This window comes from Schistocerca gregaria, unplaced genomic scaffold (genome assembly GCF_023897955.1).
Source record: "Schistocerca gregaria isolate iqSchGreg1 unplaced genomic scaffold, iqSchGreg1.2 ptg000355l, whole genome shotgun sequence".
Taxonomy (NCBI): Eukaryota; Metazoa; Arthropoda; class Insecta; order Orthoptera; family Acrididae; genus Schistocerca; species Schistocerca gregaria.
In genome coordinates, this window is record NW_026061814.1 from 515772 (window position 1) to 543441 (window position 27670).

General features: G+C 47.9%; 1 protein-coding gene, 12 non-coding genes and 1 pseudogene across 13 annotated transcripts; all 14 read right to left on the minus strand.

Moving 5' to 3' along the window:
* Positions 1-600: 600 nt before the first annotated feature.
* LOC126307691 (5S ribosomal RNA) lies at positions 601-719 on the minus strand. The gene has a single exon (XR_007553678.1). It is a non-coding gene; the product is annotated as a 5S ribosomal RNA (ribosomal RNA).
* A 1460-nt stretch (positions 720-2179) lies between these two features.
* LOC126307692 (5S ribosomal RNA) lies at positions 2180-2298 on the minus strand. The gene has a single exon (XR_007553679.1). It is a non-coding gene; the product is annotated as a 5S ribosomal RNA (ribosomal RNA).
* A 1471-nt stretch (positions 2299-3769) lies between these two features.
* LOC126307693 (5S ribosomal RNA) lies at positions 3770-3888 on the minus strand. Its single transcript, XR_007553680.1, has one exon. It is a non-coding gene; the product is annotated as a 5S ribosomal RNA (ribosomal RNA).
* Positions 3889-5348: 1460 nt separating this feature from the next.
* On the minus strand, positions 5349-5467 carry LOC126307694 (5S ribosomal RNA). The gene has a single exon (XR_007553681.1). It is a non-coding gene; the product is annotated as a 5S ribosomal RNA (ribosomal RNA).
* Positions 5468-6927: 1460 nt separating this feature from the next.
* Positions 6928-7046, minus strand: LOC126307954 (5S ribosomal RNA). The gene has a single exon (XR_007553893.1). It is a non-coding gene; the product is annotated as a 5S ribosomal RNA (ribosomal RNA).
* Positions 7047-13356: 6310 nt separating this feature from the next.
* Positions 13357-14304, minus strand: LOC126307662 (uncharacterized). The gene has a single exon (XM_049992078.1). It carries the CDS (start codon positions 14302-14304, stop codon positions 13357-13359), a length of 948 nt encoding a protein of 315 aa, XP_049848035.1.
* Positions 14305-15145: 841 nt separating this feature from the next.
* On the minus strand, positions 15146-15263 carry LOC126307908 (5S ribosomal RNA; annotated as a pseudogene).
* A 1471-nt stretch (positions 15264-16734) lies between these two features.
* Positions 16735-16853, minus strand: LOC126307955 (5S ribosomal RNA). The gene has a single exon (XR_007553894.1). It is a non-coding gene; the product is annotated as a 5S ribosomal RNA (ribosomal RNA).
* A 1471-nt stretch (positions 16854-18324) lies between these two features.
* LOC126307957 (5S ribosomal RNA) lies at positions 18325-18443 on the minus strand. The gene has a single exon (XR_007553896.1). It is a non-coding gene; the product is annotated as a 5S ribosomal RNA (ribosomal RNA).
* A 1471-nt stretch (positions 18444-19914) lies between these two features.
* On the minus strand, positions 19915-20033 carry LOC126307958 (5S ribosomal RNA). Its single transcript, XR_007553897.1, has one exon. It is a non-coding gene; the product is annotated as a 5S ribosomal RNA (ribosomal RNA).
* A 1471-nt stretch (positions 20034-21504) lies between these two features.
* LOC126307959 (5S ribosomal RNA) lies at positions 21505-21623 on the minus strand. Its single transcript, XR_007553898.1, has one exon. It is a non-coding gene; the product is annotated as a 5S ribosomal RNA (ribosomal RNA).
* Positions 21624-23094: 1471 nt separating this feature from the next.
* On the minus strand, positions 23095-23213 carry LOC126307960 (5S ribosomal RNA). Its single transcript, XR_007553899.1, has one exon. It is a non-coding gene; the product is annotated as a 5S ribosomal RNA (ribosomal RNA).
* A 1471-nt stretch (positions 23214-24684) lies between these two features.
* LOC126307962 (5S ribosomal RNA) lies at positions 24685-24803 on the minus strand. The gene has a single exon (XR_007553900.1). It is a non-coding gene; the product is annotated as a 5S ribosomal RNA (ribosomal RNA).
* A 1471-nt stretch (positions 24804-26274) lies between these two features.
* Positions 26275-26393, minus strand: LOC126307845 (5S ribosomal RNA). Its single transcript, XR_007553817.1, has one exon. It is a non-coding gene; the product is annotated as a 5S ribosomal RNA (ribosomal RNA).
* Positions 26394-27670: the final 1277 nt, after the last annotated feature.

Genomic DNA, 27670 nt, shown 5'->3' on the forward strand with positions numbered 1-27670 from the left:
TACAAAACAATATGCCCTGACGTTTTTCACAACATTTCTGTCACTTCATACTGTTTTTATTATTCCAGAGACTCTTTGGAAGTCTTACTTGGCGCACTCTTTTCAAACTGAGTTCCTTAATATCGTATCTTACGATAGTTTAAAATCAGTATGGAAGCATCTTTGTCACATGAGAAAGGTAGCATGAAAAAAGGGCTGGCAGGAGTAATGACAAGAAAGCAAGAAATGAAGACAGCCAGAGTTCCCAGGCGGTCGCCGATCCGAATACTGACGTTGTTGCTTTTCTTCGGTGGTCGGACGGGAACAGGTCTTTCTTTAATGTAGTTAGTTTTTGGAATTTAGCGCTCCTACAAAACAGTACTCTCTGACGCGTTTCAAGAGCACATCTGTCGATTCGCAGTGTTTCGTTATTTTCAACGAGATCCTAGCACTCTTCCTCCGCGCATTCTTGTTCAAACTGAGTTCATTACTGTAATTTCGCATCTTACGTTTAATACAGTAGTTTAAAATGCTTGTGGAAGCATCTTTGTCGCACCTGAGAGTTTTTCATGAAAAGAGGGCTGGCAGGTGTAGTGACATAAAATTTAAAAGAAGAGAGGGAGCCAACAGCACCCGGTGTTCCCAGGCGGTCACCCATCCAAGTACTAACCGGGCCCGATGTTGCTTAACTTCGGTGATCGGACGAGAACCGGTGTATTCAACATGGTATGGCCGTTAGCGTCCTTATACAGTAGCCGCACGGCAGAAGAAGGCTTCGCCTCTCCTCCCAACACACGCAATCGCCGTTTTCGGTGGCACATTTGACGCAAAGCACGTCCTTCCACCTCGAAGGCGACGCGCAGTGCGGCGCGCCGCCACGTGGGTCAGACGCACAACACAGCTGCTCGTTGCACCGCCTGTCATTCGTTTGTTCGACAAAGTATCCATCTCTTGTAGCGATGGAAGGTAAATTTTTGTTTACAAATTTGCCGTTGTGCACTGCTACAAAACAATATGCCCTGACGTATTTCACAACATTTCTGTCACTTCATACTGTTTTGTTATTTCCAGAGACTCTTTGGAAGTCTTCCTTGGCGCACTCTTTTCAAACTGAGTTCCTTAATATCGTATCTTACGATAGTTTAAAATCAGTATGGAAGCATCTTTGTCACATGAGAAAGGTAGCATGAAAAAAGGGCTGGCAGGGGTAGTGACAAGATAGCAAGAAATGAAGACAGAGGGAAGCGTTCTCACCTGCCTGACACTCGTCGCGCTTCCAGATATTTGCGTAATTTGCACGGTTCATTCTCGGCTGTCCCCTTCCGTCCCGACTTGTCCCGACTTTGCTCGCTGCCGCTCGGGTCGCGGTCCATATGACAGCACAAGTACGAGAAGCATCTGCGAGATGGGCGCGGCCCGAACCGGCGAGTCCGAGGCGCCGTGTGCGGGCGTTCGGAGCTACCAGTGCCGCTCTGTGCTGCGCTGTGCCGTGGAAAGGTGCGAAAACATGCACACAAGACACAGGCTTTTCGGCAAAGTATACATCTCTTGTAGCGACGAAAGGTAAATTTTTGTTTACAAATTTGCCCTTGTGCACTGCTACAAAACAATATGCCCTGACGTTTTTCACAACATTTCTGTCACTTCATACTGTTTTTATTATTCCAGAGACTCTTTGGAAGTCTTACTTGGCGCACTCTTTTCAAACTGAGTTCCTTAATATCGTATCTTACGATAGTTTAAAATCAGTATGGAAGCATCTTTGTCACATGAGAAAGGTAGCATGAAAAAAGGGCTGGCAGGAGTAGTGACAAGAAAGCAAGAAATGAAGACAGCCAGAGTTCCCAGGCGGTCGCCGATCCGAATACTGACGTTGTTGCTTTTCTTCGGTGGTCGGACGGGAACAGGTCTTTCTTTAATGTAGTTAGTTTTTGGAATTTAGCGCTCCTACAAAACAGTACTCTCTGACGCGTTTCAAGAGCACATCTGTCGATTCGCAGTGTTTCGTTATTTTCAACGAGATCCTAGCACTCTTCCTCCGCGCATTCTTGTTCAAACTGAGTTCATTACTGTAATTTCGCATCTTACGTTTAATACAGTAGTTTAAAATGCTTGTGGAAGCATCTTTGTCGCACCTGAGAGTTTTTCATGAAAAGAGGGCTGGCAGGTGTAGTGACATAAAATTTAAAAGAAGAGAGGGAGCCAACAGCACCCGGTGTTCCCAGGCGGTCACCCATCCAAGTACTAACCGGGCCCGATGTTGCTTAACTTCGGTGATCGGACGAGAACCGGTGTATTCAACATGGTATGGCCGTTAGCGTCCTTATACAGTAGCCGCACGGCAGAAGAAGGCTTCGCCTCTCCTCCCAACACACGCAATCGCCGTTTTCGGTGGCACATTTGACGCAAAGCACGTCCTTCCACCTCGAAGGCGACGCGCAGTGCGGCGCGCCGCCACGTGGGTCAGACGCACAACACAGCTGCTCGTTGCACCGCCTGTCATTCGTTTGTTCGACAAAGTATCCATCTCTTGTAGCGATGGAAGGTAAATTTTTGTTTACAAATTTGCCGTTGTGCACTGCTACAAAACAATATGCCCTGACGTATTTCACAACATTTCTGTCACTTCATACTGTTTTGTTATTTCCAGAGACTCTTTGGAAGTCTTCCTTGGCGCACTCTTTTCAAACTGAGTTCCTTAATATCGTATCTTACGATAGTTTAAAATCAGTATGGAAGCATCTTTGTCACATGAGAAAGGTAGCATGAAAAAAGGGCTGGCAGGGGTAGTGACAAGATAGCAAGAAATGAAGACAGAGGGAAGCGTTCTCACCTGCCTGACACTCGTCGCGCTTCCAGATATTTGCGTAATTTGCACGGTTCATTCTCGGCTGTCCCCTTCCGTCCCGACTTGTCCCGACTTTGCTCGACTGCCGCTCGCTGCCGCTCGGGTCGCGGTCCATATGACAGCACAAGTACGAGAAGCATCTGCGAGATGGGCGCGGCCCGAACCGGCGAGTCCGAGGCGCCGTGTGCGGGCGTTCGGAGCTACCAGTGCCGCTCTGTGCTGCGCTGTGCCGTGGAAAGTTGCGAAAACATGCACACAAGACACAGGCTTTTCGGCAAAGTATACATCTCTTGTAGCGACGAAAGGTAAATTTTTGTTTACAAATTTGCCCTTGTGCACTGCTACAAAACAATATGCCCTGACGTTTTTCACAACATTTCTGTCACTTCATACTGTTTTTATTATTCCAGAGACTCTTTGGAAGTCTTACTTGGCGCACTCTTTTCAAACTGAGTTCCTTAATATCGTATCTTACGATAGTTTAAAATCAGTATGGAAGCATCTTTGTCACATGAGAAAGGTAGCATGAAAAAAGGGCTGGCAGGAGTAGTGACAAGAAAGCAAGAAATGAAGACAGCCAGAGTTCCCAGGCGGTCGCCGATCCGAATACTGACGTTGTTGCTTTTCTTCGGTGGTCGGACGGGAACAGGTCTTTCTTTAATGTAGTTAGTTTTTGGAATTTAGCGCTCCTACAAAACAGTACTCTCTGACGCGTTTCAAGAGCACATCTGTCGATTCGCAGTGTTTCGTTATTTTCAACGAGATCCTAGCACTCTTCCTCCGCGCATTCTTGTTCAAACTGAGTTCATTACTGTAATTTCGCATCTTACGTTTAATACAGTAGTTTAAAATGCTTGTGGAAGCATCTTTGTCGCACCTGAGAGTTTTTCATGAAAAGAGGGCTGGCAGGTGTAGTGACATAAAATTTAAAAGAAGAGAGGGAGCCAACAGCACCCGGTGTTCCCAGGCGGTCACCCATCCAAGTACTAACCGGGCCCGATGTTGCTTAACTTCGGTGATCGGACGAGAACCGGTGTATTCAACATGGTATGGCCGTTAGCGTCCTTATACAGTAGCCGCACGGCAGAAGAAGGCTTCGCCTCTCCTCCCAACACACGCAATCGCCGTTTTCGGTGGCACATTTGACGCAAAGCACGTCCTTCCACCTCGAAGGCGACGCGCAGTGCGGCGCGCCGCCACGTGGGTCAGACGCACAACACAGCTGCTCGTTGCACCGCCTGTCATTCGTTTGTTCGACAAAGTATCCATCTCTTGTAGCGATGGAAGGTAAATTTTTGTTTACAAATTTGCCGTTGTGCACTGCTACAAAACAATATGCCCTGACGTATTTCACAACATTTCTGTCACTTCATACTGTTTTGTTATTTCCAGAGACTCTTTGGAAGTCTTCCTTGGCGCACTCTTTTCAAACTGAGTTCCTTAATATCGTATCTTACGATAGTTTAAAATCAGTATGGAAGCATCTTTGTCACATGAGAAAGGTAGCATGAAAAAAGGGCTGGCAGGGGTAGTGACAAGATAGCAAGAAATGAAGACAGAGGGAAGCGTTCTCACCTGCCTGACACTCGTCGCGCTTCCAGATATTTGCGTAATTTGCACGGTTCATTCTCGGCTGTCCCCTTCCGTCCCGACTTGTCCCGACTTTGCTCGCTGCCGCTCGGGTCGCGGTCCATATGACAGCACAAGTACGAGAAGCATCTGCGAGATGGGCGCGGCCCGAACCGGCGAGTCCGAGGCGCCGTGTGCGGGCGTTCGGAGCTACCAGTGCCGCTCTGTGCTGCGCTGTGCCGTGGAAAGGTGCGAAAACATGCACACAAGACACAGGCTTTTCGGCAAAGTATACATCTCTTGTAGCGACGAAAGGTAAATTTTTGTTTACAAATTTGCCCTTGTGCACTGCTACAAAACAATATGCCCTGACGTTTTTCACAACATTTCTGTCACTTCATACTGTTTTTATTATTCCAGAGACTCTTTGGAAGTCTTACTTGGCGCACTCTTTTCAAACTGAGTTCCTTAATATCGTATCTTACGATAGTTTAAAATCAGTATGGAAGCATCTTTGTCACATGAGAAAGGTAGCATGAAAAAAGGGCTGGCAGGAGTAGTGACAAGAAAGCAAGAAATGAAGACAGCCAGAGTTCCCAGGCGGTCGCCGATCCGAATACTGACGTTGTTGCTTTTCTTCGGTGGTCGGACGGGAACAGGTCTTTCTTTAATGTAGTTAGTTTTTGGAATTTAGCGCTCCTACAAAACAGTACTCTCTGACGCGTTTCAAGAGCACATCTGTCGATTCGCAGTGTTTCGTTATTTTCAACGAGATCCTAGCACTCTTCCTCCGCGCATTCTTGTTCAAACTGAGTTCATTACTGTAATTTCGCATCTTACGTTTAATACAGTAGTTTAAAATGCTTGTGGAAGCATCTTTGTCGCACCTGAGAGTTTTTCATGAAAAGAGGGCTGGCAGGTGTAGTGACATAAAATTTAAAAGAAGAGAGGGAGCCAACAGCACCCGGTGTTCCCAGGCGGTCACCCATCCAAGTACTAACCGGGCCCGATGTTGCTTAACTTCGGTGATCGGACGAGAACCGGTGTATTCAACATGGTATGGCCGTTAGCGTCCTTATACAGTAGCCGCACGGCAGAAGAAGGCTTCGCCTCTCCTCCCAACACACGCAATCGCCGTTTTCGGTGGCACATTTGACGCAAAGCACGTCCTTCCACCTCGAAGGCGACGCGCAGTGCGGCGCGCCGCCACGTGGGTCAGACGCACAACACAGCTGCTCGTTGCACCGCCTGTCATTCGTTTGTTCGACAAAGTATCCATCTCTTGTAGCGATGGAAGGTAAATTTTTGTTTACAAATTTGCCGTTGTGCACTGCTACAAAACAATATGCCCTGACGTATTTCACAACATTTCTGTCACTTCATACTGTTTTGTTATTTCCAGAGACTCTTTGGAAGTCTTCCTTGGCGCACTCTTTTCAAACTGAGTTCCTTAATATCGTATCTTACGATAGTTTAAAATCAGTATGGAAGCATCTTTGTCACATGAGAAAGGTAGCATGAAAAAAGGGCTGGCAGGGGTAGTGACAAGATAGCAAGAAATGAAGACAGAGGGAAGCGTTCTCACCTGCCTGACACTCGTCGCGCTTCCAGATATTTGCGTAATTTGCACGGTTCATTCTCGGCTGTCCCCTTCCGTCCCGACTTGTCCCGACTTTGCTCGCTGCCGCTCGGGTCGCGGTCCATATGACAGCACAAGTACGAGAAGCATCTGCGAGATGGGCGCGGCCCGAACCGGCGAGTCCGAGGCGCCGTGTGCGGGCGTTCGGAGCTACCAGTGCCGCTCTGTGCTGCGCTGTGCCGTGGAAAGGTGCGAAAACATGCACACAAGACACAGGCTTTTCGGCAAAGTATACATCTCTTGTAGCGACGAAAGGTAAATTTTTGTTTACAAATTTGCCCTTGTGCACTGCTACAAAACAATATGCCCTGACGTTTTTCACAACATTTCTGTCACTTCATACTGTTTTTATTATTCCAGAGACTCTTTGGAAGTCTTACTTGGCGCACTCTTTTCAAACTGAGTTCCTTAATATCGTATCTTACGATAGTTTAAAATCAGTATGGAAGCATCTTTGTCACATGAGAAAGGTAGCATGAAAAAAGGGCTGGCAGGAGTAGTGACAAGAAAGCAAGAAATGAAGACAGCCAGAGTTCCCAGGCGGTCGCCGATCCGAATACTGACGTTGTTGCTTTTCTTCGGTGGTCGGACGGGAACAGGTCTTTCTTTAATGTAGTTAGTTTTTGGAATTTAGCGCTCCTACAAAACAGTACTCTCTGACGCGTTTCAAGAGCACATCTGTCGATTCGCAGTGTTTCGTTATTTTCAACGAGATCCTAGCACTCTTCCTCCGCGCATTCTTGTTCAAACTGAGTTCATTACTGTAATTTCGCATCTTACGTTTAATACAGTAGTTTAAAATGCTTGTGGAAGCATCTTTGTCGCACCTGAGAGTTTTTCATGAAAAGAGGGCTGGCAGGTGTAGTGACATAAAATTTAAAAGAAGAGAGGGAGCCAACAGCACCCGGTGTTCCCAGGCGGTCACCCATCCAAGTACTAACCGGGCCCGATGTTGCTTAACTTCGGTGATCGGACGAGAACCGGTGTATTCAACATGGTATGGCCGTTGGCGTCCTTATACAGTAGCCGCACGGCAGAAGAAGGCTTCGCCTCTCCTCCCAACACACGCAATCGCCGTTTTCGGTGGCACATTTGACGCAAAGCACGTCCTTCCACCTCGAAGGCGACGCGCAGTGCGGCGCGCCGCCACGTGGGTCAGACGCACAACACAGCTGCTCGTTGCACCGCCTGTCATTCGTTTGTTCGACAAAGTATCCATCTCTTGTAGCGATGGAAGGTAAATTTTTGTTTACAAATTTGCCGTTGTGCACTGCTACAAAACAATATGCCCTGACGTATTTCACAACATTTCTGTCACTTCATACTGTTTTGTTATTTCCAGAGACTCTTTGGAAGTCTTCCTTGGCGCACTCTTTTCAAACTGAGTTCCTTAATATCGTATCTTACGATAGTTTAAAATCAGTATGGAAGCATCTTTGTCACATGAGAAAGGTAGCATGAAAAAAGGGCTGGCAGGGGTAGTGACAAGATAGCAAGAAATGAAGACAGAGGGAAGCGTTCTCACCTGCCTGACACTCGTCGCGCTTCCAGATATTTGCGTAATTTGCACGGTTCATTCTCGGCTGTCCCCTTCCGTCCCGACTTGTCCCGACTTTGCTCGACTGCCGCTCGCTGCCGCTCGGGTCGCGGTCCATATGACAGCACAAGTACGAGAAGCATCTGCGAGATGGGCGCGGCCCGAACCGGCGAGTCCGAGGCGCCGTGTGCGGGCGTTCGGAGCTACCAGTGCCGCTCTGTGCTGCGCTGTGCCGTGGAAAGGTGCGAAAACATGCACACAAGACACAGGCTTTTCGGCAAAGTATACATCTCTTGTAGCGACGAAAGGTAAATTTTTGTTTACAAAGTTGCCCTTGTGCACTGCTACAAAACAATATGCCCTGACGTTTTTCACAACATTTCTGTCACTTCATACTGTTTTTATTATTCCAGAGACTCTTTGGAAGTCTTACTTGGCGCACTCTTTTCAAACTGAGTTCCTTAATATCGTATCTTACGATAGTTTAAAATCAGTATGGAAGCATCTTTGTCACATGAGAAAGGTAGCATGAAAAAAGGGCTGGCAGGAGTAGTGACAAGAAAGCAAGAAATGAAGACAGCCAGAGTTCCCAGGCGGTCGCCGATCCGAATACTGACGTTGTTGCTTTTCTTCGGTGGTCGGACGGGAACAGGTCTTTCTTTAATGTAGTTAGTTTTTGGAATTTAGCGCTCCTACAAAACAGTACTCTCTGACGCGTTTCAAGAGCACATCTGTCGATTCGCAGTGTTTCGTTATTTTCAACGAGATCCTAGCACTCTTCCTCCGCGCATTCTTGTTCAAACTGAGTTCATTACTGTAATTTCGCATCTTACGTTTAATACAGTAGTTTAAAATGCTTGTGGAAGCATCTTTGTCGCACCTGAGAGTTTTTCATGAAAAGAGGGCTGGCAGGTGTAGTGACATAAAATTTAAAAGAAGAGAGGGAGCCAACAGCACCTTTTTTTTTATTTTTTTTTTTTTTTTTTTTTCGGTGTAGCGACGTAAAAAGGAAAAAATGAGAGGTAGCCAACAGCACCCGGTGTTCCCAGGTTTTTTTGTTTTTTTTTTTTATTCTTTTCTTTTTTTTCCTTTTTTTTTATTTTTTTTATTTTTTTTTTTGTTCCATATAATGTTTTTTATTCTTTTTTTTTTTTTACAACGGGCCTCCCAACTCCCCTTATAGCCCGGCCTTTACACTCTCCATGAAATGCCTTCTGATTGGCGAGCTTCAAATGCTATCTATAAGGGTGCTGTTGGCTCCTCGTAGGTGGACTGGTAGACGCATCGGCTAGTAATGCCTTCTTCGGGGAGGCGTGCATGGACCATGATGCGGTATTGTGTCTTGTATACGAATCAAAAGAAAATGGTTCCTCCAAAAACTTGAGAACAAAAACGTTAAAATCACTCAAATTTTACTTCTAAAAGGAAAATAAAAATGTCTCCACACCGTAAACGCTCGCTTGAACGACGGCGGAAAGTGGTCGCCTACTTCCATGGCCACCAGAACGCAGTTTTTGCCGAAAGTGTATATCACACTAGGGAAAGAAAAAAAAATAAAATAAATAAATCTAATCAAACCGTCTCCGCCAATATTCTTCGGATATGATGGCGAGAAGAATCACAAACTGAAAAACGTCCACCCACAGAAAGTATAAGGAATCCAACGTACATGCACACGTAAAAGTAAGGAAAATGTCCTTCTCGACACTGTCTCCTCAGTCATCTTGGGAGAAAAAATGAAAAAAAAATGTCCTCAGAACAAAGAAAAACAGATAAATAAAGCACAAGTTAACTCCTACTAATAAAACATCCACATAACCCGAGAACAGGATACGTTGTCGATAATGTTCGTTCCATATAACACACATTGGCATTCAAATTTAGTTCCATCATTCATAGAAAGAAAGTTCCGTTGTAAGCAAAGTCCCGTCGAAGCAACATAATTCATAGCACTGGCATTACCACTGGAGGATAACGCGATAAAAGTCAAAATTGGTAGGCAGTCCTATGTAGATATCAACAATTTAGCATAGGCATGGTCCAAGGCCACACGCAAAAAATTGGCAAAAGTCTGAGTATAAGCCGCACGAGCAAGGTCCTGACGGTGTTCCGTCCACAAATAGGATAGAAAATCGACGGCATCAGTCACTTTCAGGGTAAAGATGCAGTAAACTGTATGTCCAAGAATCCATAACGTCGCATTCCTTTTGGTGGCCGGATAAGCCGCGCACTGAGGCACTATGGCGTCCATGGCTGTCACGTGCCGCCTGTCCACCCTGTTAATCAGACGAACCATGTCACAGGCAATGTCCCAGACCACACGAAATTTGTCACACACAAAACGATGTTCGATAGTGTCCTCCTCTGCACACAATTCACAGTCTCCCGAAGAAATCAAATTTATAGCACAAAGATTGGCATTTGTCGGGATAGTCCGGTTGACCACTTTATACCAAGTAGCATGAACGGCGGCAGGGACGGCGGCGGTAGCAAGGTTCTTCCACACCAGCTGCCAATCATGCTGTGGCAACCGATATTCCCATTTGTTCCTAATCGGCGTCCCTCTAAGAGCTCGAATTATCTCAGTAACACTACATGTACAGACGTCACCAAACACAAGATAACTATTGTAAACATAATAGCGGCGCACGAAATTCAACACATACGGAATGTGACTGATTGAAACAGGGGCTACTACTGATGGTGGGCGGTAATGACGAAACAAGGCAGCTGTCGGACTGTGCGGCCCCTTGTCAATCACCACTGTGGTCCGTTTCACAAGGAGCGCCGCACACTTAGATCGGAAGTCAACCAAACCTAGCCCCCCTTCCTGCAAGCTTAAAGTACACGTCGCCAGGGAGACCTTAAAAATATCGCCCTTCCATAGCAGCCAATAAACTGCTTGTTGGATGGCCCTTTCCAATTCTTTTGGCACTGGGAGAACTTGTGCCAGATACCACGCTTTGGCGAAGATATTCGTGTTAATGAGAGCCACCTTCTGACGAAGCGCCAGGTTGCGAGAGGCGTAGAGTTTAGCAACAGCTCGGATCTTGTATAATGTGGAACGCCAATTAAGGGCTTCCATACGCTGTGTGTTGTCAGTTAGAATGACACCGAGCACCGTGTGCTGTTGCTTCACACAAAACCAATCGCCGCTGACAGTGCGTAATCGAGGTGTAAGGGGAAGCAAGACAGTCTTACGAGGGTTGACGATAGCCCCCGTCGCCCTCTCAAAACGGTCCAAAACACCACGCAAGCGATCAAGATCCTCTGGATGATCAATGAAGACCCCCAGGTCATCAGCATACGCCCGACATACCAGCTGAACGTCGCCAAGTCGAATACCCCGGCACTCCCGGGCTATACAACGTAGGAGTGGGTCCAACGCCAAGGCGAAAAGCGCCATAGACAGAGGACACCCCTGTCGGACAGAACGACCAATGGGGATGACGCTACCAGGAATACCGTTGACGACCACCCGTGAAGTGGCATTACGCAAGATATTGTACACCATCTTCGTTAGTTTGGACCCAAAACCCAGGCCGATCATCACTCGCCGCAGATAGGAGTGGCTGATCCGATCAAAGGCGTTTTTAAAGTCTACTAGCAAGATCGCAGCCGCTCGGAGCCTGTGACCCTTTACATATCCGATGCAGTCGCGATAAGCCAGGACGGCGTCGAAAATGTTCCTGTCGGCCACAGCACAAGTTTGATATTCACTGATGACCTTGGGCAGAACGACCTGCATCCTGTGCGTAACACACCGCGCCATAATCTTATAATCAGCGTTCAAGAGGGTTATAGGGCGAACACTGTCTATACGCGGCGTCGCGGTTGATTTAGGGAGAAGTGCAACACGCCCTTCCGCAAACTCCGCCGGGATGTCAACACCGTTATGGATTTCGTTCATGATCACAGTTAAAACATCGCTTAAAAGAGGGAAAAATTTTAAATAAAATTCCGCGGGGATTCCGTCCATACCAGGGGATTTGCCCCTAGGACTACTTTTCACCGCCGCAAAGAGATCCTCAGAAGTAAAAGTTGCATTAAGATGGGCCCTGTCTTGTCGCGTTAAAACATGTGGGACCCCCTGCAAAAACTCGCGGAGCGCCCCGGGGTTGGCGTCTACTGGGTGAAAGAGCGCAGCAAAGTGATCATGGACCTCCCGCTCAATATCCACCCAGTCGGAAGTCGTCGTCCCATCCTGTTTGAGCCACCTACGAATAACCAACCTCTCCCGCCGCCTCCGCTCCCTGTTCAGGTGGTAGAGAGAGAGCGGTTCCCCCTCAACGGCACCTACAGGTTGGCTGCGCGTGACCGTCCCAAACCCCTTCCGGCGAAGATCGTCAAGAAGTTGAGCTTTAAACTGATTAAAAACCGGAAGCAACTGTGGAGACGTAGTGACCCGCTGAGCTAGATCTTTTAAACAGGACTGGTAAAAACTCGCCGTCGACCGGCGCCAATGCGCCGCATCGCGACTAAAATTGATTAAAAAGCGCCTGATGGCCGGCTTCGCTACCTCCACCCACCACCTGATGGTACTGCCGTCGTCGCCCTTGTCACGCAAGAGCTTGCGCCACAAAGCAGTAAATTGGGACGCAAGAGCGTCATCATCTAAAAGACTGCAATTAAGCTTCCAGATATTCGGACGCCGAGGAGGTCGCGCACGCGGTAAAACAAGTTGACACAAAAATCCACAATGGTCAGAAAAAATAACCGGCAATACTTCCGCCCTTGTGACATGGGCGGCAAGCGGCAACGACACATAAATTCTATCCAGTCGACTATGACCTGTGGCATAAAAGTGGGTAAAATGTGTTTTATCCGGGTTGAGCACACGCCACGTGTCCCGCAAGCGAAAAGTGTTAACCAAAGTGCGCAACTCTTGACACCAATTAGGGCGCGGCTCCTGATCCCTACCATCAATAACGGCGTTAAAATCGCCACCAAGCACTAATTCATTAGTATTGCGATGGAGCAATTGACAGAGATCATGGCTGTAAAACTGATTCCGCGCTGGTTTATCACCGGCATGGGCATAGACATTAACAAAAGTGACACCATTAATAACACAGGCGATTGCGCGACCATTGGGCAATATTTCAACGTCACTGACATCAAAACCCGGACGGAATAAAATGGCAGTACCAGTCTGTTCATCCGACATGATATTATCAATAACGGTAAAAGCAGAGGAATCAATAAAATACAAAAGAGCCGTACGCGTAACTTCCTGTAATAACGCGACATGACAGTGAGAATCACATAAAAAAGTGTGCAAAGCCGATAACTTATACTGGGCACTCAATTTGTTTACATTAACAGTTAAAATGTTCCACGAACAATGCTCAATATTCATACACAATTAAAAAAAAGAGCACAATAGATAAAAACCTCACATGTGGAGAAAAACAGCAATGATCGGCAAAAGACAACCACCACAAAAGGATAAAATACACCAGAGAGACGAGTTGAAATCCCGTCAGCCGGATCCATAGCATCCAATCGGCGCAATGCACTAAAAAAGACGACCATGATAGGCCGTCCCCCATTGAAAACAGAGCACGGCTCCCATAACCCGTCATTTAAAACAGATAGAACATCGACGCCGAATAACGACGGAGGATCTTGCGGCGGTCGGTGAATAAAGGCAAACAGAGCTGACCACACGAAAACGACCAACAAAAAACCAAACGAGGGCACCGCAGAAGCAGCAATAAAATAGCTAAAAAAAACACAGATCATGCAAATGTGCGCGAGAGGAGGAAACAACACTTGCACACACTAAGTCGCGTCACTGGCCTCCACGTCCGCCGCCCAGTCCTGGGGGGCGGCGGGAGGGGGGTGTGGGGGTGGCGCGGTCCCAGAATCCGTTCCACTAGAGTCCACCGACATGGGACCAACGACAGACATCTCGACATCAGGAGAAGAAGCCGGCACACGTTCAGTAGCAGAAGGACAAACGCGACGCTGGTGTGTGTCTTCCGCCTTACGTTTGGTCGGCAATTGCGGTGTCAACACAGCCGAAACAGTGTCGGTCGGTTGCCCGGAGTCGTCGCCTGCGCCCGGCTGGCTTAAGACAGTCCTTAAGTGCCGAACAGCGACGTCACGTTTTTGATCAGCAACATTGATTTCGGCAGGCAGCTGACGGCGAGGAGAGGCGCGCCGTTGTTGTTGTTGGTCCACGGGCTGACGCCCAGAGCCAGGAGCCTGAGACGAACGCCGCTCGTCGGCAAGGTCCCGTCGGGAAGCACGCTGTTGGGAAGCCTGCCGACCGGGTCGTGTCGGTCGGGAGGCGTCGGGGGAACGCCCAACCGGAGACGGACTGCGATCGGGTCGCGGAAGACCCCTATCAGAGGGAGGCGACCGACCAACACTACGCGCACGTTGCCGACTTGAACTACGAGACGAATGTTCGTCCCGTCTCGGTTTCGGTGCTACAAAAAATGCCTGTGATTCCACAGCAGCAGCGGAATTAGGAGAACCGGCAGGCACAGTAACAGGGGCAATCAAAGAACCGGACTGTTCCGGTACTGTCACTGACAGCGAAACAGGTTCCGACACTAAATCACGCGCCGACTGCTGCACGGGTTCGGACACTGTCTCTTGTGAAACATTCGTTACTACCAGATTTTCGATAGTTGTCCCGTCAGCCGGAGCCGGAGACATTGAATCTAACACAGCAGACACAGAAGCAGAGTCACTATCGGTAGTGGACACATCCATAGCCATCGGGGTGGCAGCAAAGTTAGCGTCAGCTACACGGCGCGCGGGCGCGGGGGGGGGGGGGGGGGGGGGGGGGGGGGGCGGTACCCAAACCCGTGGCGGCCACAGAAGCAAAGCTGGCATCATTCAAATTACCTAAAGTAGGCAGCTGGGCAGGCCGTTTGCGTTTAGGACAATCCTGTCTATAATGGCCAACGCCACCACAAAAAGAACATGTTTGTGGCTGTCCACTATAAGTAACGAACGCGCGGTGGCCGTTAACCAAAACAAACGAAGGAATGTGCTGTCTAACAACCATTTTCACACTTCTCACTCCGTTTTCTACTTGAAACAAGTACGCGGAGGACCACTTTTCCTTCACTACAGACAAAACAGTGCCATACGGCCGCAAATAGCGAGCAATTGTGTCATTTCGAATTTCAAATGGTAGGTTAAACACACGAATTTGCCTAATGCCAAAGCCAGCATGCGACACATTAACATTGCTTACGCGACCGTCAAGGTGACGAAATTTTCGGACACCGTCATTGACAGACACAACATGATCACACATTTCGGAATTTTTCAACTTCAAGAACACAGAGTTAAGAAAAGTATCGAATTGGATACCGAGAACGTCATCGTGCGTTAACAACAAATCTTCTAGAATCCAACGGTGGATTTCAAAGGCCGAGGGCTTGTCTACAGAACGATCGAACTCACATTGAATGTTATTTTGGCGTTCTTCACTGTCATCGTAAATGGTTGCCATAACTTACAGTCTGTGATGAAATATACAGCCGCTAGGCAGAGAAGAGCAGACGACACGCGAGGCGCCGCCGGCCAAGTCGCACGCGGAAGTACTGCTCGCTCGGCACCGAGGTGTTGCCAGGCGGGCAGACAGCCAAGTACTAACCGGGCCCGATGTTGCTTAACTTCGGTGATCGGACGAGAACCGGTGTATTCAACATGGTATGGCCGTTGGCGTCCTTATACAGTAGCCGCACGGCAGAAGAACGCTTCGCCTCTCCTCCCAACACACGCAATCGCCGTTTTCGGTGGCACATTTGACGCAAAGCACGTCCTTCCACCTCGAAGGCGACGCGCAGTGCGGCGCGCCGCCACGTGGGTCAGACGCACAACACAGCTGCTCGTTGCACCGCCTGTCATTCGTTTGTTCGACAAAGTATCCATCTCTTGTAGCGATGGAAGGTAAATTTTTGTTTACAAATTTGCCGTTGTGCACTGCTACAAAACAATATGCCCTGACGTATTTCACAACATTTCTGTCACTTCATACTGTTTTGTTATTTCCAGAGACTCTTTGGAAGTCTTCCTTGGCGCACTCTTTTCAAACTGAGTTCCTTAATATCGTATCTTACGATAGTTTAAAATCAGTATGGAAGCATCTTTGTCACATGAGAAAGGTAGCATGAAAAAAGGGCTGGCAGGGGTAGTGACAAGATAGCAAGAAATGAAGACAGAGGGAAGCGTTCTCACCTGCCTGACACTCGTCGCGCTTCCAGATATTTGCGTAATTTGCACGGTTCATTCTCGGCTGTCCCCTTCCGTCCCGACTTGTCCCGACTTTGCTCGACTGCCGCTCGCTGCCGCTCGGGTCGCGGTCCATATGACAGCACAAGTACGAGAAGCATCTGCGAGATGGGCGCGGCCCGAACCGGCGAGTCCGAGGCGCCGTGTGCGGGCGTTCGGAGCTACCAGTGCCGCTCTGTGCTGCGCTGTGCCGTGGAAAGGTGCGAAAACATGCACACAAGACACAGGCTTTTCGGCAAAGTATACATCTCTTGTAGCGACGAAAGGTAAATTTTTGTTTACAAAGTTGCCCTTGTGCACTGCTACAAAACAATATGCCCTGACGTTTTTCACAACATTTCTGTCACTTCATACTGTTTTTATTATTCCAGAGACTCTTTGGAAGTCTTACTTGGCGCACTCTTTTCAAACTGAGTTCCTTAATATCGTATCTTACGATAGTTTAAAATCAGTATGGAAGCATCTTTGTCACATGAGAAAGGTAGCATGAAAAAAGGGCTGGCAGGAGTAGTGACAAGAAAGCAAGAAATGAAGACAGCCAGAGTTCCCAGGCGGTCGCCGATCCGAATACTGACGTTGTTGCTTTTCTTCGGTGGTCGGACGGGAACAGGTCTTTCTTTAATGTAGTTAGTTTTTGGAATTTAGCGCTCCTACAAAACAGTACTCTCTGACGCGTTTCAAGAGCACATCTGTCGATTCGCAGTGTTTCGTTATTTTCAACGAGATCCTAGCACTCTTCCTCCGCGCATTCTTGTTCAAACTGAGTTCATTACTGTAATTTCGCATCTTACGTTTAATACAGTAGTTTAAAATGCTTGTGGAAGCATCTTTGTCGCACCTGAGAGTTTTTCATGAAAAGAGGGCTGGCAGGTGTAGTGACATAAAATTTAAAAGAAGAGAGGGAGCCAACAGCACCCGGTGTTCCCAGGCGGTCACCCATCCAAGTACTAACCGGGCCCGATGTTGCTTAACTTCGGTGATCGGACGAGAACCGGTGTATTCAACATGGTATGGCCGTTGGCGTCCTTATACAGTAGCCGCACGGCAGAAGAAGGCTTCGCCTCTCCTCCCAACACACGCAATCGCCGTTTTCGGTGGCACATTTGACGCAAAGCACGTCCTTCCACCTCGAAGGCGACGCGCAGTGCGGCGCGCCGCCACGTGGGTCAGACGCACAACACAGCTGCTCGTTGCACCGCCTGTCATTCGTTTGTTCGACAAAGTATCCATCTCTTGTAGCGATGGAAGGTAAATTTTTGTTTACAAATTTGCCGTTGTGCACTGCTACAAAACAATATGCCCTGACGTATTTCACAACATTTCTGTCACTTCATACTGTTTTGTTATTTCCAGAGACTCTTTGGAAGTCTTCCTTGGCGCACTCTTTTCAAACTGAGTTCCTTAATATCGTATCTTACGATAGTTTAAAATCAGTATGGAAGCATCTTTGTCACATGAGAAAGGTAGCATGAAAAAAGGGCTGGCAGGGGTAGTGACAAGATAGCAAGAAATGAAGACAGAGGGAAGCGTTCTCACCTGCCTGACACTCGTCGCGCTTCCAGATATTTGCGTAATTTGCACGGTTCATTCTCGGCTGTCCCCTTCCGTCCCGACTTGTCCCGACTTTGCTCGACTGCCGCTCGCTGCCGCTCGGGTCGCGGTCCATATGACAGCACAAGTACGAGAAGCATCTGCGAGATGGGCGCGGCCCGAACCGGCGAGTCCGAGGCGCCGTGTGCGGGCGTTCGGAGCTACCAGTGCCGCTCTGTGCTGCGCTGTGCCGTGGAAAGGTGCGAAAACATGCACACAAGACACAGGCTTTTCGGCAAAGTATACATCTCTTGTAGCGACGAAAGGTAAATTTTTGTTTACAAAGTTGCCCTTGTGCACTGCTACAAAACAATATGCCCTGACGTTTTTCACAACATTTCTGTCACTTCATACTGTTTTTATTATTCCAGAGACTCTTTGGAAGTCTTACTTGGCGCACTCTTTTCAAACTGAGTTCCTTAATATCGTATCTTACGATAGTTTAAAATCAGTATGGAAGCATCTTTGTCACATGAGAAAGGTAGCATGAAAAAAGGGCTGGCAGGAGTAGTGACAAGAAAGCAAGAAATGAAGACAGCCAGAGTTCCCAGGCGGTCGCCGATCCGAATACTGACGTTGTTGCTTTTCTTCGGTGGTCGGACGGGAACAGGTCTTTCTTTAATGTAGTTAGTTTTTGGAATTTAGCGCTCCTACAAAACAGTACTCTCTGACGCGTTTCAAGAGCACATCTGTCGATTCGCAGTGTTTCGTTATTTTCAACGAGATCCTAGCACTCTTCCTCCGCGCATTCTTGTTCAAACTGAGTTCATTACTGTAATTTCGCATCTTACGTTTAATACAGTAGTTTAAAATGCTTGTGGAAGCATCTTTGTCGCACCTGAGAGTTTTTCATGAAAAGAGGGCTGGCAGGTGTAGTGACATAAAATTTAAAAGAAGAGAGGGAGCCAACAGCACCCGGTGTTCCCAGGCGGTCACCCATCCAAGTACTAACCGGGCCCGATGTTGCTTAACTTCGGTGATCGGACGAGAACCGGTGTATTCAACATGGTATGGCCGTTGGCGTCCTTATACAGTAGCCGCACGGCAGAAGAAGGCTTCGCCTCTCCTCCCAACACACGCAATCGCCGTTTTCGGTGGCACATTTGACGCAAAGCACGTCCTTCCACCTCGAAGGCGACGCGCAGTGCGGCGCGCCGCCACGTGGGTCAGACGCACAACACAGCTGCTCGTTGCACCGCCTGTCATTCGTTTGTTCGACAAAGTATCCATCTCTTGTAGCGATGGAAGGTAAATTTTTGTTTACAAATTTGCCGTTGTGCACTGCTACAAAACAATATGCCCTGACGTATTTCACAACATTTCTGTCACTTCATACTGTTTTGTTATTTCCAGAGACTCTTTGGAAGTCTTCCTTGGCGCACTCTTTTCAAACTGAGTTCCTTAATATCGTATCTTACGATAGTTTAAAATCAGTATGGAAGCATCTTTGTCACATGAGAAAGGTAGCATGAAAAAAGGGCTGGCAGGGGTAGTGACAAGATAGCAAGAAATGAAGACAGAGGGAAGCGTTCTCACCTGCCTGACACTCGTCGCGCTTCCAGATATTTGCGTAATTTGCACGGTTCATTCTCGGCTGTCCCCTTCCGTCCCGACTTGTCCCGACTTTGCTCGACTGCCGCTCGCTGCCGCTCGGGTCGCGGTCCATATGACAGCACAAGTACGAGAAGCATCTGCGAGATGGGCGCGGCCCGAACCGGCGAGTCCGAGGCGCCGTGTGCGGGCGTTCGGAGCTACCAGTGCCGCTCTGTGCTGCGCTGTGCCGTGGAAAGGTGCGAAAACATGCACACAAGACACAGGCTTTTCGGCAAAGTATACATCTCTTGTAGCGACGAAAGGTAAATTTTTGTTTACAAAGTTGCCCTTGTGCACTGCTACAAAACAATATGCCCTGACGTTTTTCACAACATTTCTGTCACTTCATACTGTTTTTATTATTCCAGAGACTCTTTGGAAGTCTTACTTGGCGCACTCTTTTCAAACTGAGTTCCTTAATATCGTATCTTACGATAGTTTAAAATCAGTATGGAAGCATCTTTGTCACATGAGAAAGGTAGCATGAAAAAAGGGCTGGCAGGAGTAGTGACAAGAAAGCAAGAAATGAAGACAGCCAGAGTTCCCAGGCGGTCGCCGATCCGAATACTGACGTTGTTGCTTTTCTTCGGTGGTCGGACGGGAACAGGTCTTTCTTTAATGTAGTTAGTTTTTGGAATTTAGCGCTCCTACAAAACAGTACTCTCTGACGCGTTTCAAGAGCACATCTGTCGATTCGCAGTGTTTCGTTATTTTCAACGAGATCCTAGCACTCTTCCTCCGCGCATTCTTGTTCAAATTGAGTTCATTACTGTAATTTCGCATCTTACGTTTAATACAGTAGTTTAAAATGCTTGTGGAAGCATCTTTGTCGCACCTGAGAGTTTTTCATGAAAAGAGGGCTGGCAGGTGTAGTGACATAAAATTTAAAAGAAGAGAGGGAGCCAACAGCACCCGGTGTTCCCAGGCGGTCACCCATCCAAGTACTAACCGGGCCCGATGTTGCTTAACTTCGGTGATCGGACGAGAACCGGTGTATTCAACATGGTATGGCCGTTGGCGTCCTTATACACTAGCCGCACGGCAGAAGAAGGCTTCGCCTCTCCTCCCAACACACGCAATCGCCGTTTTCGGTGGCACATTTGACGCAAAGCACGTCCTTCCACCTCGAAGGCGACGCGCAGTGCGGCGCGCCGCCACGTGGGTCAGACGCACAACACAGCTGCTCGTTGCACCGCCTGTCATTCGTTTGTTCGACAAAGTATCCATCTCTTGTAGCGATGGAAGGTAAATTTTTGTTTACAAATTTGCCGTTGTGCACTGCTACAAAACAATATGCCCTGACGTATTTCACAACATTTCTGTCACTTCATACTGTTTTGTTATTTCCAGAGACTCTTTGGAAGTCTTCCTTGGCGCACTCTTTTCAAACTGAGTTCCTTAATATCGTATCTTACGATAGTTTAAAATCAGTATGGAAGCATCTTTGTCACATGAGAAAGGTAGCATGAAAAAAGGGCTGGCAGGGGTAGTGACAAGATAGCAAGAAATGAAGACAGAGGGAAGCGTTCTCACCTGCCTGACACTCGTCGCGCTTCCAGATATTTGCGTAATTTGCACGGTTCATTCTCGGCTGTCCCCTTCCGTCCCGACTTGTCCCGACTTTGCTCGACTGCCGCTCGCTGCCGCTCGGGTCGCGGTCCATATGACAGCACAAGTACGAGAAGCATCTGCGAGATGGGCGCGGCCCGAACCGGCGAGTCCGAGGCGCCGTGTGCGGGCGTTCGGAGCTACCAGTGCCGCTCTGTGCTGCGCTGTGCCGTGGAAAGGTGCGAAAACATGCACACAAGACACAGGCTTTTCGGCAAAGTATACATCTCTTGTAGCGACGAAAGGTAAATTTTTGTTTACAAAGTTGCCCTTGTGCACTGCTACAAAACAATATGCCCTGACGTTTTTCACAACATTTCTGTCACTTCATACTGTTTTTATTATTCCAGAGACTCTTTGGAAGTCTTACTTGGCGCACTCTTTTCAAACTGAGTTCCTTAATATCGTATCTTACGATAGTTTAAAATCAGTATGGAAGCATCTTTGTCACATGAGAAAGGTAGCATGAAAAAAGGGCTGGCAGGAGTAGTGACAAGAAAGCAAGAAATGAAGACAGCCAGAGTTCCCAGGCGGTCGCCGATCCGAATACTGACGTTGTTGCTTTTCTTCGGTGGTCGGACGGGAACAGGTCTTTCTTTAATGTAGTTAGTTTTTGGAATTTAGCGCTCCTACAAAACAGTACTCTCTGACGCGTTTCAAGAGCACATCTGTCGATTCGCAGTGTTTCGTTATTTTCAACGAGATCCTAGCACTCTTCCTCCGCGCATTCTTGTTCAAACTGAGTTCATTACTGTAATTTCGCATCTTACGTTTAATACAGTAGTTTAAAATGCTTGTGGAAGCATCTTTGTCGCACCTGAGAGTTTTTCATGAAAAGAGGGCTGGCAGGTGTAGTGACATAAAATTTAAAAGAAGAGAGGGAGCCAACAGCACCCGGTGTTCCCAGGCGGTCACCCATCCAAGTACTAACCGGGCCCGATGTTGCTTAACTTCGGTGATCGGACGAGAACCGGTGTATTCAACATGGTATGGCCGTTGGCGTCCTTATACAGTAGCCGCACGGCAGAAGAAGGCTTCGCCTCTCCTCCCAACACACGCAATCGCCGTTTTCGGTGGCACATTTGACGCAAAGCACGTCCTTCCACCTCGAAGGCGACGCGCAGTGCGGCGCGCCGCCACGTGGGTCAGACGCACAACACAGCTGCTCGTTGCACCGCCTGTCATTCGTTTGTTCGACAAAGTATCCATCTCTTGTAGCGATGGAAGGTAAATTTTTGTTTACAAATTTGCCGTTGTGCACTGCTACAAAACAATATGCCCTGACGTATTTCACAACATTTCTGTCACTTCATACTGTTTTGTTATTTCCAGAGACTCTTTGGAAGTCTTCCTTGGCGCACTCTTTTCAAACTGAGTTCCTTAATATCGTATCTTACGATAGTTTAAAATCAGTATGGAAGCATCTTTGTCACATGAGAAAGGTAGCATGAAAAAAGGGCTGGCAGGGGTAGTGACAAGATAGCAAGAAATGAAGACAGAGGGAAGCGTTCTCACCTGCCTGACACTCGTCGCGCTTCCAGATATTTGCGTAATTTGCACGGTTCATTCTCGGCTGTCCCCTTCCGTCCCGACTTGTCCCGACTTTGCTCGACTGCCGCTCGCTGCCGCTCGGGTCGCGGTCCATATGACAGCACAAGTACGAGAAGCATCTGCGAGATGGGCGCGGCCCGAACCGGCGAGTCCGAGGCGCCGTGTGCGGGCGTTCGGAGCTACCAGTGCCGCTCTGTGCTGCGCTGTGCCGTGGAAAGGTGCGAAAACATGCACACAAGACACAGGCTTTTCGGCAAAGTATACATCTCTTGTAGCGACGAAAGGTAAATTTTTGTTTACAAATTTGCCCTTGTGCACTGCTACAAAACAATATGCCCTGACGTTTTTCACAACATTTCTGTCACTTCATACTGTTTTTATTATTCCAGAGACTCTTTGGAAGTCTTACTTGGCGCACTCTTTTCAAACTGAGTTCCTTAATATCGTATCTTACGATAGTTTAAAATCAGTATGGAAGCATCTTTGTCACATGAGAAAGGTAGCATGAAAAAAGGGCTGGCAGGAGTAGTGACAAGAAAGCAAGAAATGAAGACAGCCAGAGTTCCCAGGCGGTCGCCGATCCGAATACTGACGTTGTTGCTTTTCTTCGGTGGTCGGACGGGAACAGGTCTTTCTTTAATGTAGTTAGTTTTTGGAATTTAGCGCTCCTACAAAACAGTACTCTCTGACGCGTTTCAAGAGCACATCTGTCGATTCGCAGTGTTTCGTTATTTTCAACGAGATCCTAGCACTCTTCCTCCGCGCATTCTTGTTCAAACTGAGTTCATTACTGTAATTTCGCATCTTACGTTTAATACAGTAGTTTAAAATGCTTGTGGAAGCATCTTTGTCGCACCTGAGAGTTTTTCATGAAAAGAGGGCTGGCAGGTGTAGTGACATAAAATTTAAAAGAAGAGAGGGAGCCAACAGCACCCGGTGTTCCCAGGCGGTCACCCATCCAAGTACTAACCGGGCCCGATGTTGCTTAACTTCGGTGATCGGACGAGAACCGGTGTATTCAACATGGTATGGCCGTTGGCGTCCTTATACAGTAGCCGCACGGCAGAAGAAGGCTTCGCCTCTCCTCCCAACACACGCAATCGCCGTTTTCGGTGGCACATTTGACGCAAAGCACGTCCTTCCACCTCGAAGGCGACGCGCAGTGCGGCGCGCCGCCACGTGGGTCAGACGCACAACACAGCTGCTCGTTGCACCGCCTGTCATTCGTTTGTTCGACAAAGTATCCATCTCTTGTAGCGATGGAAGGTAAATTTTTGTTTACAAATTTGCCGTTGTGCACTGCTACAAAACAATATGCCCTGACGTATTTCACAACATTTCTGTCACTTCATACTGTTTTGTTATTTCCAGAGACTCTTTGGAAGTCTTCCTTGGCGCACTCTTTTCAAACTGAGTTCCTTAATATCGTATCTTACGATAGTTTAAAATCAGTATGGAAGCATCTTTGTCACATGAGAAAGGTAGCATGAAAAAAGGGCTGGCAGGGGTAGTGACAAGATAGCAAGAAATGAAGACAGAGGGAAGCGTTCTCACCTGCCTGACACTCGTCGCGCTTCCAGATATTTGCGTAATTTGCACGGTTCATTCTCGGCTGTCCCCTTCCGTCCCGACTTGTCCCGACTTTGCTCGACTGCCGCTCGCTGCCGCTCGGGTCGCGGTCCATATGACAGCACAAGTACGAGAAGCATCTGCGAGATGGGCGCGGCCCGAACCGGCGAGTCCGAGGCGCCGTGTGCGGGCGTTCGGAGCTACCAGTGCCGCTCTGTGCTGCGCTGTGCCGTGGAAAGGTGCGAAAACATGCACACAAGACACAGGCTTTTCGGCAAAGTATACATCTCTTGTAGCGACGAAAGGTAAATTTTTGTTTACAAATTTGCCCTTGTGCACTGCTACAAAACAATATGCCCTGACGTTTTTCACAACATTTCTGTCACTTCATACTGTTTTTATTATTCCAGAGACTCTTTGGAAGTCTTACTTGGCGCACTCTTTTCAAACTGAGTTCCTTAATATCGTATCTTACGATAGTTTAAAATCAGTATGGAAGCATCTTTGTCACATGAGAAAGGTCGCATGAAAAAAGGGCTGGCAGGAGTAGTGACAAGAAAGCAAGAAATGAAGACAGCCAGAGTTCCCAGGCGGTCGCCGATCCGAATACTGACGTTGTTGCTTTTCTTCGGTGGTCGGACGGGAACAGGTCTTTCTTTAATGTAGTTAGTTTTTGGAATTTAGCGCTCCTACAAAACAGTACTCTCTGACGCGTTTCAAGAGCACATCTGTCGATTCGCAGTGTTTCGTTATTTTCAACGAGATCCTAGCACTCTTCCTCCGCGCATTCTTGTTCAAACTGAGTTCATTACTGTAATTTCGCATCTTACGTTTAATACAGTAGTTTAAAATGCTTGTGGAAGCATCTTTGTCGCACCTGAGAGTTTTTCATGAAAAGAGGGCTGGCAGGTGTAGTGACATAAAATTTAAAAGAAGAGAGGGAGCCAACAGCACCCGGTGTTCCCAGGCGGTCACCCATCCAAGTACTAACCGGGCCCGATGTTGCTTAACTTCGGTGATCGGACGAGAACCGGTGTATTCAACATGGTATGGCCGTTGGCGTCCTTATACAGTAGCCGCACGGCAGAAGAAGGCTTCGCCTCTCCTCCCAACACACGCAATCGCCGTTTTCGGTGGCACATTTGACGCAAAGCACGTCCTTCCACCTCGAAGGCGACGCGCAGTGCGGCGCGCCGCCACGTGGGTCAGACGCACAACACAGCTGCTCGTTGCACCGCCTGTCATTCGTTTGTTCGACAAAGTATCCATCTCTTGTAGCGATGGAAGGTAAATTTTTGTTTACAAATTTGCCGTTGTGCACTGCTACAAAACAATATGCCCTGACGTATTTCACAACATTTCTGTCACTTCATACTGTTTTGTTATTTCCAGAGACTCTTTGGAAGTCTTCCTTGGCGCACTCTTTTCAAACTGAGTTCCTTAATATCGTATCTTACGATAGTTTAAAATCAGTATGGAAGCATCTTTGTCACATGAGAAAGGTAGCATGAAAAAAGGGCTGGCAGGGGTAGTGACAAGATAGCAAGAAATGAAGACAGAGGGAAGCGTTCTCACCTGCCTGACACTCGTCGCGCTTCCAGATATTTGCGTAATTTGCACGGTTCATTCTCGGCTGTCCCCTTCCGTCCCGACTTGTCCCGACTTTGCTCGACTGCCGCTCGCTGCCGCTCGGGTCGCGGTCCATATGACAGCACAAGTACGAGAAGCATCTGCGAGATGGGCGCGGCCCGAACCGGCGAGTCCGAGGCGCCGTGTGCGGGCGTTCGGAGCTACCAGTGCCGCTCTGTGCTGCGCTGTGCCGTGGAAAGGTGCGAAAACATGCACACAAGACACAGGCTTTTCGGCAAAGTATACATCTCTTGTAGCGACGAAAGGTAAATTTTTGTTTACAAATTTGCCCTTGTGCACTGCTACAAAACAATATGCCCTGACGTTTTTCACAACATTTCTGTCACTTCATACTGTTTTTATTATTCCAGAGACTCTTTGGAAGTCTTACTTGGCGCACTCTTTTCAAACTGAGTTCCTTAATATCGTATCTTACGATAGTTTAAAATCAGTATGGAAGCATCTTTGTCACATGAGAAAGGTAGCATGAAAAAAGGGCTGGCAGGAGTAGTGACAAGAAAGCAAGAAATGAAGACAGCCAGAGTTCCCAGGCGGTCGCCGATCCGAATACTGACGTTGTTGCTTTTCTTCGGTGGTCGGACGGGAACAGGTCTTTCTTTAATGTAGTTAGTTTTTGGAATTTAGCGCTCCTACAAAACAGTACTCTCTGACGCGTTTCAAGAGCACATCTGTCGATTCGCAGTGTTTCGTTATTTTCAACGAGATCCTAGCACTCTTCCTCCGCGCATTCTTGTTCAAACTGAGTTCATTACTGTAATTTCGCATCTTACGTTTAATACAGTAGTTTAAAATGCTTGTGGAAGCATCTTTGTCGCACCTGAGAGTTTTTCATGAAAAGAGGGCTGGCAGGTGTAGTGACATAAAATTTAAAAGAAGAGAGGGAGCCAAAAGCACCCGGTGTTCCCAGGCGGTCACCCATCCAAGTACTAACCGGGCCCGATGTTGCTTAACTTCGGTGATCGGACGAGAACCGGTGTATTCAACATGGTATGGCCGTTGGCGTCCTTATACAGTAGCCGCACGGCAGAAGAAGGCTTCGCCTCTCCTCCCAACACACGCAATCGCCGTTTTCGGTGGCACATTTGACGCAAAGCACGTCCTTCCACCTCGAAGGCGACGCGCAGTGCGGCGCGCCGCCACGTGGGTCAGACGCACAACACAGCTGCTCGTTGCACCGCCTGTCATTCGTTTGTTCGACAAAGTATCCATCTCTTGTAGCGATGGAAGGTAAATTTTTGTTTACAAATTTGCCGTTGTGCACTGCTACAAAACAATATGCCCTGACGTATTTCACAACATTTCTGTCACTTCATACTGTTTTGTTATTTCCAGAGACTCTTTGGAAGTCTTCCTTGGCGCACTCTTTTCAAACTGAGTTCCTTAATATCGTATCTTACGATAGTTTAAAATCAGTATGGAAGCATCTTTGTCACATGAGAAAGGTAGCATGAAAAAAGGGCTGGCAGGGGTAGTGACAAGATAGCAAGAAATGAAGACAGAGGGAAGCGTTCTCACCTGCCTGACACTCGTCGCGCTTCCAGATATTTGCGTAATTTGCACGGTTCATTCTCGGCTGTCCCCTTCCGTCCCGACTTGTCCCGACTTTGCTCGACTGCCGCTCGCTGCCGCTCGGGTCGCGGTCCATATGACAGCACAAGTACGAGAAGCATCTGCGAGATGGGCGCGGCCCGAACCGGCGAGTCCGAGGCGCCGTGTGCGGGCGTTCGGAGCTACCAGTGCCGCTCTGTGCTGCGCTGTGCCGTGGAAAGGTGCGAAAACATGCACACAAGACACAGGCTTTTCGGCAAAGTATACATCTCTTGTAGCGACGAAAGGTAAATTTTTGTTTACAAAGTTGCCCTTGTGCACTGCTACAAAACAATATGCCCTGACGTTTTTCACAACATTTCTGTCACTTCATACTGTTTTTATTATTCCAGAGACTCTTTGGAAGTCTTACTTGGCGCACTCTTTTCAAACTGAGTTCCTTAATATCGTATCTTACGATAGTTTAAAATCAGTATGGAAGCATCTTTGTCACATGAGAAAGGTAGCATGAAAAAAGGGCTGGCAGGAGTAGTGACAAGAAAGCAAGAAATGAAGACAGCCAGAGTTCCCAGGCGGTCGCCGATCCGAATACTGACGTTGTTGCTTTTCTTCGGTGGTCGGACGGGAACAGGTCTTTCTTTAATGTAGTTAGTTTTTGGAATTTAGCGCTCCTACAAAACAGTACTCTCTGACGCGTTTCAAGAGCACATCTGTCGATTCGCAGTGTTTC